The sequence below is a fragment of the Merops nubicus genome, unplaced genomic scaffold, assembly GCF_000691845.1.
Source record: "Merops nubicus isolate BGI_N331 unplaced genomic scaffold, ASM69184v1 Scaffold15680, whole genome shotgun sequence".
Taxonomy (NCBI): domain Eukaryota; kingdom Metazoa; phylum Chordata; class Aves; order Coraciiformes; family Meropidae; genus Merops; species Merops nubicus.
Window position 1 is genome coordinate 805 of NW_008584936.1, and position 10,135 is coordinate 10,939.

General features: G+C 41.1%; 1 protein-coding gene across 1 annotated transcript; it reads right to left on the bottom strand.

Annotated features, from left to right (window-relative positions):
* Nucleotides 1-415: 415 nt before the first annotated feature.
* SEH1L (SEH1-like (S. cerevisiae)) lies at nt 416-9,397 on the bottom strand (the record flags this gene model as incomplete). Its single annotated transcript, XM_008945913.1, has 8 exons — nt 416-672; nt 2,839-2,989; nt 3,629-3,786; nt 4,075-4,215; nt 5,565-5,663; nt 6,724-6,935; nt 8,214-8,360; nt 9,347-9,397. Coding segments are annotated over 8 exons (972 nt in total), but the record flags the coding sequence as incomplete, so codon positions are not given.
* Nucleotides 9,398-10,135: the final 738 nt, after the last annotated feature.

A 10,135-nucleotide genomic window follows, 5' to 3' on the forward strand; every position in this document is an offset into this window, starting at 1 on the left:
GGGATGAAGACAGTATGACAGTACTTACAAAACATTTATTTGAAGTCATATGAAGGTATAAATGAAGCAATACCAAACTAGTAAAAGCTACCATCTGTACAATAGTCAAAACATACTTTTCTTGCTCCTTTAAAACTTACAGTTTCATATATTACAAAGCAGTTACAAACTTGCCATATTTAGGGATTGTAATCAAATGCTGAACACTATGAAATGCAAAACAAATTAGTTACCAAAACAATTTTAATGGAAATTACTTATGGTCACTTCCCTCCTCCCACCCCAATCAAGGACAAAAAATTCTCAGTTTTAGTCATAAACTAGGCTTTTAATTCAACAAGCTTTCAAAAAAAGAGGGGTTTTGACGGGAGTTTTGGGGGTTGGGTTGTTGTTTGTGGGTTGGGTTTTTTTTCCAAACAAGAAGCCTCTCCAAGTAATTTTCTATCAGGAGTTCCAACAGTACCAAACTGTGCGGGCTAGTACAAAAACGTACAACGTGTGCTTAAAAGGCTTTTGGAACAGCATTTAGTAGTTAGCAGGCTGCTGGTGTCTTGGGAGAGGTCAAACGGCGCTGGGGAGGGGAAAAAGGAGTTCGTTCTCCATTCCTGTGTGCATGCAACAAGCAGCAAAACACCAAAGTTACTCCAGTTAGCTTGGTATCAGCTCTGCTTTCTGTTAAAAAGGACATAATACAAATGGAGAATGGAAATTGTAGCATAAATCTAGACACACAATTACATCAACATAACAACACAGCCCTACTGACTTATCTTCCAACAATCTATGTCATCTGTTGTCAAATTATTTTTATTACAAACCCAGTTAGGTGATTGTGCTTTAATTAAGTTTTCCAGTTCTGCCTGCACTTACCTGGCTGAAGTGTTTAAATGCACAGACACTGAAATGCACTATCTGCACTCACTAAAACTCTGGGTAGCCATCTAGTCAAATGTCAGTGTATCAGTCTTTAAGTGTTAATACACTAGAGAGTTAGCCACTGTGCTTATGCAATCAAAGTCAATGTGATTACAGGAGAAATCATGTTAAGTGCATTGTTTTTATAGTAAGGCTCAACCCTAGGACAAAGCACCAGACTTTGAAACTCCCCAGCCATGTGCTTAGTTCTGTAACAAAGTGTTCATTCCAACTTGGAAATGAAAATAGTTTTTAAAACACAAAAAAAAAAAAAAAAAACACCAAAAAAACACACCACCAATTTCAAAACAGAGCAATGGAGGGAGTCTAAAATAATGCTAGAAGGTTCATTTCCACAATGGCTTCCTACAGACTTGAGGGAGAGGAGGACCAGCACTGGAGCAGGGTGGGGTAGTCCTGCTGGCAGCAGCACAGGCGTAGATAAGGATGGTGTGAAACCACACCCTGTACACAAGGTACTCAACAGCCCCATCTCCCTCTAGGAGCCTGAGCAAATAGTTATCTAGCTTTGGAGATCACAGAATCGTGTTTTGGGTGGAAGTGATCTTTAAAGGTCATCTCATCCAACCCCCAGCAATGAGCAGGGACATCTGCAACTAGAGCAGGTTGCTCAGAGCCCCATCAAGCCTCATGTTGAATGTCTTGAGATGGGGCCTCCACCACCTCTCTAGTCAGCTTGCTCCAGTGTTTCACCACCTCATAGTAAAGAGCTTCTTCCTACTGTCTAACCTCAGCCTGCCCTGATCCCCTTTCCAGGACAGCACTGTGTCTCAGTAGGCTTTTGCTAAACAAAGTAGGACCTGGAAGCAGATGCCCAGTCTCCCTTCTGGCTGGAGACCTGGCCCAGCACCACCTCTTGCTCACCCATTTATCTTGTGAGGAACACATGAGAGCCCTTCTCTGTGCAAGGCAGCTAAGGATCTGGAAGGCAGAACTTCCAGATTGACTGCTGAAGGGGGGCAAAGGGTACTGTCCAAAAGCAAAGTGTCATAGGACCTTTCAGATCAACGTTTATAAAGTGAAAAAAAAAATGTATTAGTAGCTGCACATGGATGGAAAGGTGATCCCAAGGCCATTGAAAAAAAGAAGGTGGCCACAAAACTTGTCAGCTGCTGCTATGGGATCTGGCCACACCTAGCCCTTAGACAGGACACATCCTGTACAACTGACTGCACAGACCCCACTGTACAAACACAGGGTCAGTGTATGTCCAGATTTCAGTGTGCACAACTTCCAAGGGTTTTCAGGAGAGGCAGTTCAGTTTACCTACCAACCAGCAACTGGGACAGAATGAAAATCTAACAGGGAAAGCAAACTAATCTGCAGTAAGAATGCCACATGAGAAAGATTAGAAAACCCAAAACTTTTATTGAACTGATGTTACACCTGCAAAAATGGAAGTAAACTAAACTAGCACTACTACAGGACTGTTTAAACCATATATTATATGAAGGAGCTTTTCCTCCTTCCTCTCTGCTACATTACCCCATTGAAAACCAGAATTTGCTGCTAGCATTTGTGCTTCACTTTTACACATACACCTAAAACACAAGGGCAGTTACACAGCAGTACGATGGTTTTTCCTCATTTGAAACTATTTCAGGAAAGTTATTTTTAGTGATGTGAAAGGACTAAAAGTGAAAATAGTTGTCTGCATTGCTTATCTGTCCAGGATGATTCAGTATGGCTTATGGTTTTGTTCATTTTCCTCTTAGCTCTAGCACAACAGACACCACCACAGAGCAAAATGAGAAGAGCCTGGAGAAGTACTCATGCAATAAATGATATTGCACTTAAAAAAAATAATTACAGAACAAGCATGAAAGCTAAGTGAAATTAAGAAGATAGGACTCAGAGACAGGACTATTTACTGAAATTTATTCTCTCTACTCATTAACCTACCTGCCAGCAGATGATCCATTTAGTGAGTTCTGTAGACTTGTATTGGCTGAACCTAGAGAGGCATTAAAAATTCCCTGCTGAGAGCTACCATTCACTGGACTCCCGTTACCTTTCAGTATACCAGTACACTTCCAGTTGTCCATGTAATTAGCTGAAAATACAAATATATATATATAAAAAAAATTAGTTTCTCTTCTGAAGCTCAGCTTTTGATACCACTACGTGATGCTTCCCCTGCTACACACCTGCTGTAACTTACAAGTGAACTTCAATAGATAGCTGAGGATCTGGCCCCTGAGCTGCTGGACATACTCTGCCTAGCCACCATCTAACACTCAGGTTTGTTCAATAGCAAGGAGTCTCCTTTACTAAAATACTAAGAAATGAGACTGGGTGAGGAAACTATCACTTTTTTTTTGTTATTGCTGCTGCTGCTTTCGGAAATTTAGACAAAAAGCCAGTTTTGCCAGTCACATTGTGACTGAAAGCAGATCTCCTGGGTTTGGCAGCAGGCAAAGATCGCAGTGCAGCATGTATGTTAATTTTACAAGTGACAACATAGCTCAAGTTTGGTGAAACAGTTCGAGGGTACAGCAACAACTACTGGCAGCTGCCTAAATCATGTGAGTGTTCCAGCACAAAGTTACTTCTTTCTTTCAAAATGTAAAGAGAAATATAAAAATCTACCATTCACAAACAAACTTTGGCTCCAAAATTATTTTTTGAATATACTGAAGAAATTTTACTCAACATACTACAAAGTGAAGGTATTTCAGGTGGGTGACCTTACCCTTCCAGAGCCTAACGCAGCCATCATCACCAGAGGAGGCAAGCACAGTGCCTGTGATGTTCCAGCTCACTCGCCACACCTGGGAGTTGTGGTTATCAAACTGTGCCACAATATGAATTTCAAACTTGGTTAATCCTCCCGACGACGTCAATTCTTTCCTGTTTAAGACAAAAGAGGCAGTTCTGCAAACAGCTGTTCCGAGGCTTGAGCTAGAACATGCTGACAAAAAGAGAGGAGTGTCTTTCAAGGAGTCCCTATAAAAATTATTACTTGGTAAGGAATATTCAGACAGAATTACAGACGTGCTCTCCATCTTGTCACCTTAAAAATCTGTCTGCTGAACAATTCTGCGCACATTAAGTGACAACTTTGCTTTGCAGATATTGTTAAGATAAGACTGTATAATATCACCACATCATACCAAACTATCTTCCTTTTAAGCTCACCTTAGGGGTTTTAGTGTGAAAATTCGTACATCTTTGGTTGCTACAGCTAAGATGTGGAAGGACCTTCCCAGATTGGGAGCAAACGCGATGTCATGCACAGGATCTGTGACTGTCATCAAGGCTTCTGCTTTGGCGTATTTCCTGTACGGAGTAAGAAACCCACCTTTAATGCCTCAAAATGGCCAGTGATGCAAGGTACATAAACAAGACATAGTGGAATGGGGGAAAAGGGGTTAGTATACATGCTTGAGACTTGCCAAAATAAAAACATTAAGATAAATTGTAATAATTACAAGCTGATTTCTTCAGAAATCGAATATGTCAGACACAGTAACTACTAACAACAGTATGTGCATCACACAACAAGGCAAGGATCCCAGGACAAAGGGAACTTCTGTCTACAAATGGAAAAGGGAAATAAAAAGATTCTTCCATTCACAAATCCAAAGGGCATTCGTGTGCCAGTAGCTCACTAAATGTTCTGTACTTGTAAGCAGACCACAATCTGCACCCTCCGCTGCATGACAAACACCTACTCCATTTTCTTATTTACCACCAGGGAAGTTACTGCTTTGTTGTATTGTCAATGCACAGAAAAGATTGTCTGAAGCCAGGCATAAATCCACAGAACACCTCAGCTCCTTTCCACACCAACCACCCTGCATTAAACACAAGTTCTCTGTCATCATTTAATAGAAAGTGGTTGTGGACATGCTTCCTGGCCTTTTCTGCTTCTCAAGTCTTACTTGGACAAACTGAACTTTCACACAGTGCCAGTAATTCACAGGACCCTGTCATCAGAAACATGCTTTTAAAAGCATTTTTAGGGTTGCCTTGAATGTGTCAAGTGTAACGCTATTCTAATGTCAGCTGTGCCCAATGAAAGTTCCTCCTGAAATGAGGTTGGAGCCAGGTAGGGGGTCAGTCTCTTCTCCCAAGGAATAAGTGATAGAAATGGCCTCAAGTTGTAGCAGGGGAGGTTTAGGTTGGATATCAGGGAAAATTTCTTCATCAAAAGGTTTGTCAAGGCCAGGAACAGGCTGCCCAGGGCAGGGGTGCAGTCCCCATCCCTGGAGAGGTTTCCAAGCTGTGGAGATGTGGTGCTGAGGGACACGGGTCAGTGGAGGCCTAGTAGTGCTGGGTAACAGTTGGACTCAATCATCTTAAAGGTCTTTTCCAACCAAAACAATTCAATGATTCTATTAAATTCATTGTGTAAAATTAAGCATATAAATTAGCAGAAACAAGAACTCTCCCTTTCAAATGCTGGTAAGAGCAGTGGTAATTCTGCACTTGGACCAGCATTACCAATACCAGGCCTGCTGGCCTCGGTCGCCATTCCGAGGTCTCCCTCTCCTGTCCCTGTCCCACAGAATTCAGGTACTGTTTACCACTCCACTTCTAACCACAGGAATAAAACAAGAGCCCCTATATTGCAAACACCTTTAAGATAAGATCCCACAAATGTTACACATTGTCCTTTAGCATACCTTGTATTTTCGTTATATTCATAAATTTGAACCTTAGCCAATATATTTGGACTGTTGTCATCACTTCCCACAGCAATCATCGGAGAATGGGCTCGAGAGCTGAAAGGTGAAAATAAATAGTTCTGTTTACAAATGGTTCCACAGGAAGTTCACTGAGCCAGTTTTTTTAAATTTCAGACATGTTATCTATAAAGAAAACAAAGAAATAATTTTAAAAGTATCACAAGGAAAAAAAAGGAAATATGGGAGGAAATATGAGTAAGTGCTATTCACAGAAACCAGTATAGGCTCCACTCTGTTGTTTTGAAAACCAACTTAATGCACCCATTAAGGTGAAATCATTAGAGAACATCATGTGACAATTCAAGATGATGCTCCCAGAAAGCAGGATTGATTTTATAGGTTCAGTACTGCCAAGTATTTGCCACAGGTTTCATGGCAGAGTCTGTGTTCTTTGCAGTACTTTCAATAATGGATTGAGCAGGATTTCATTCAGGTTTTGGAAGACTGATTGACTAAAGCTAAGTGGAGGTGAGTTCTAGTTTTTAAATCAATTTTTAACCCCATGCCAGGCATTCCAGTGAAAGCCTGTACTCTGGACCCTCAGCACGGACTACTGCTGAACAGAGGAACTGGATCAGGATCCAGATCACCCCGTGGCCATTCGGTGCCTCTGGACCAACAGAATCCAAAGCAGCGCTGCCCAAAATGGTTTTCCCATCATGCTGTTGCTGGGGGAGGATGTGAGGTGGGAAGCAAAGGAGAACTTGTGCTGGTACGTCTCCTGGGTGGGGACTACCCAGCCAGCACACTCCTCTCCAATTTTATCCTGTTCAAAGCAGTTAAGTGTATCAATGAGCCCCTTCAGAAAACCCCAGTTAATTTTTGTGGGATACATGAAGGGCACTCCATAGCTCATACTTGCTAGAAATAATTAACCTGAGAGTATTTCCTCACAGGGCACAGGAGGACTTTTTTTCTAACACTTCTCTGACTCTGCCAAACTCTCTTTATGACATGAAATGTTAGCTTTCTTTCAGATCCAGGTAATATACACTACATCTTCTCCATCCTCGTTTTAGGATTTATTCTACAAAACTTCATAACTCTTTGGATCTTCTGCTTCAAGAGTCATAAAGCAAAACTTATAACAACATACCTTGAAGGATTCCAAGAAATACAGCTGCAGCTTAGCTTACAGGAGATCTCATGCTGCAGCGACCACTGACTGAGGTTCATCACATCTGGAGCTTCATAAATCCTGACAACTCCATCTGCTGAACAGGTTGCTAACATAAGTCCCATATGCTTGGGAGCAAACTTCACATCTGTAACAGATGTCCTACTGTCTACTAGAGTGGTCCTCTTTACCTGCAAAGAAAGGAAGAAACTTTTGAAGGAAATGCTAGACATTTCCATCAAAAAGTTATCCCCTAAGAAAGGCTAATGAAAGTCTGACAAACTCAAAAAAAACCACCAAAATTATACACCAGTGGATTGGAAAGGCAACAGATCATTGCACTGATGTGATTTCAAGCATAAGAGGGATACTCACAGTGGTATCCAAGTTCTAACACCAAAAAAAGTCGTTTAGATTGTGCTCCTCAGTAGAAAGAGGAACTTAACAAAAGCACAAAATACAAGAGTATTGGCCACAAGAATCTGGAATTGTCCTCTGCATTCCTACTGGGGACAATATTAACTGTAACTGCAATGCCCAACAATGTTGCCTGCTGATTTCAGCACTTGTAAATATTTGTTTTTCAAGTTGTCTCCTCTCCTACCAAGAAAGTGTGTGAGTTTGAGCTGAAAATTAAGTATGCATCACAACTGCCTCCTTCACACAGACATCAGCTTTCCCACCTCATCAGGTGCCAAAGGTCCTGACAACCCAATTCTGGGAAATTCTGTACTTTAATGTCAGAAAAATTTAGTAGAAAGTACAAAAATGCAGCTACTTTAACAGCATAAAGCAAAACATTAGAGGCAGGTATACTAAACCAAGTTATTTAAAATTACACCTGAAGAATAGCTGTAAAATAATCTCTTTAGACCTGAAAATTCCCTTGATGAAATGCTACCCAGAAAATCCACTTCCCAGCAAACTATTTCCCTGCCAAAACCTGATGGACATGTTGTTTGAAAGATGAAAAAGAACAGCATGAGACAGTTTCAAAATGTTTTCTTCTTGTCACAGAAGAAAAACCCCACAACTTCAATCCTGCTGCAGATGGGAATTCATGTCTGCAAGTCGCTTGCCAGGGAACATCTTAAAAAACATCAATAGCAGTGACACTAATTGGCCTGAATGTTGCCATTTAGCTGTTTTCCCCAAAGGCTTTAAAAACACTCTATACTGGAATATTGCCACAAATCAACAAAACATGGGCAAAATCAGGCACAATGTGTAGTAACAGAAGAAAACAGGGTGCTTTCTCTCTCTCAGGAATAGAAAATATGTTGCAAAACCAGAAATGTCCAGCAACCTGGTATTTAGATCAATTTGCATGTTCGGTGCTCTGTCCAAATCTGTAATTTAAGCATCTTAAACCTTCAGCCCGTTACGACAAGCAAACCAACCAAGGAGGCACAGTAAACCTGTTAGTATGAGAACATCTGAAAGCTGTAATTAATAAGTTAAAGTCTCACCCAGTGACTCTGGCCTCGGAGCTTATCATTTGACTCTCCCACTATTTCTTCCCATACAGCTGCTGTTCTGTCAAAAGAGCAGGAAGCCAGGACCTGCCCAAATTCAGGATGGGCCCACGTCACACGCCACACAGATCCACTGTGTGTCTGCAAGGGAACACCAAAATGCTCTCAAGAAACATGCTTGCTGTATTAATCCAAACAATCACACGTTTTCACAACTTTCTGCAGAAGCAGATTCTAGGAAAGAAGTGAAGCTATTCCATTGAAAGCTATGTTCTCTTTTAAAGTTTAAAAGTTACATGGCAGTTGTAGCCTTTGTTCATCCCTATAAGCACTGCAAAGCTTTGTCACTATTCTTTCATGGTTAAAAGTTAGGTATTACAAGCACAGTTCAAGGCATTATTTATTACTCCTTCAAACTAGAAGTTCCAAGCTAAGATTCTGCCTTGACACCAAAAGTACAGCTTTTTTTTTCAATTTTCAGCTCCCTTCTAGCCTGCCTGTACTTCTCCAAAGCATGTACAGAGCACTACTTAACTTCTTTTTTATATGAAACTCCTCTTCCATTCCTAGTCAAAACTTCTTTATTTTAGAGCAGGGGAATTCAAAAGCTTCACTTGCATTTCCATTTACAGAACTATTGTATTGCAGTCATGTTAAACACAAGGTTAAGGACAATTCAGCAGCTGAATGTGTTAATTATCCTTATGAAACAGAGTCTCTGTATGACACAGTTTTCAGAAAGGTTTAAAAAGAAAAATACAGGTCAGATATGGTAATATTTAAAAAAAAAAAAAATAAGAGGTCTGGCTATTAAATAAGTCTTGCAATATGCAGAAAGGAAATATTAAGTTAAAAATGAAGGTACTGTTTTCCAGCTCCCTAAACATCAGTTACTGCTACGTTCTACATTCATACATCTAAGTATGACTAAGAGCAGACTGTGTGCTAGGCTCTGCTGAACATGAGCCATCAGAGATGTTCTGGAGAAGCAGAGAAGCATTTTCCCATAGGAAATACAGGATCTACAATAAACTCAAAGCACTCCCACTCTGCAAGTCTGCAAAAAACATCTTCAAAAGCAAAGGAGAAACTCTAGTTAAGACAGTGTAATTTTTACAGATACAAACCTTCCAGCTGGCAGTGCAATGCCAATCACCATTTTCACTTTTGTCCCAGACCTATTGAGAAATCACAACACAATCTCACAGTTTGTTTATGAGGGTTACTAAGTAGTACTACAAACCACACCTGTTTTTGAGTTTGTGTGTACACCACAACATTTTCACGTGGGAAACACCTGGCTCAGCACACAACCACACCTCACCTGACCCTGGAAATATCTCTACTACAGGCAGGGAGAAGAGGCACACACCCGCAGCACCTTGGATCTGGTCACAACCCCCTGAAGTGACTCCTGGCAATCACCCCAAAGCCAGAGCAGGACAGCAAAAGGGAAATCAAGCTAGTGAGGGAACAGATCTTGTTTCCATTTCAGATATTTCTCCCTTGATTTATTAACACAGGCAAGTCACTTAAACCCTCCTTTCTCTGCATTTCCCACACCTCTTTATCACTTTTTCCCCATGAAAAGTTGTGAAGGAAGTCAGGAACAGTCATGTAGATGTCAGGGAAGTCAAGCAGATGAAAGACACCCCCACAGGCCTTCCATCCACTGCAGAACTTCACCAAAAGTCACCTTGCTTCAGCCATTCCAGACCTCCAACTCAACCTTGGTTGTTACCATCACAACCCAACTTCACAACTTTTCCTGCCCTTCTGCAGGACCCACACCAGACACATCACTGCTGCTTTTACAAGTGTTGTAAAACCCTGTGTAGAGCAAAACTTCCTACAACAGTCCCATAAAGGACACGGTTATGGCTGGAAAGTAACACACACTGCTAGAGAACACAGGG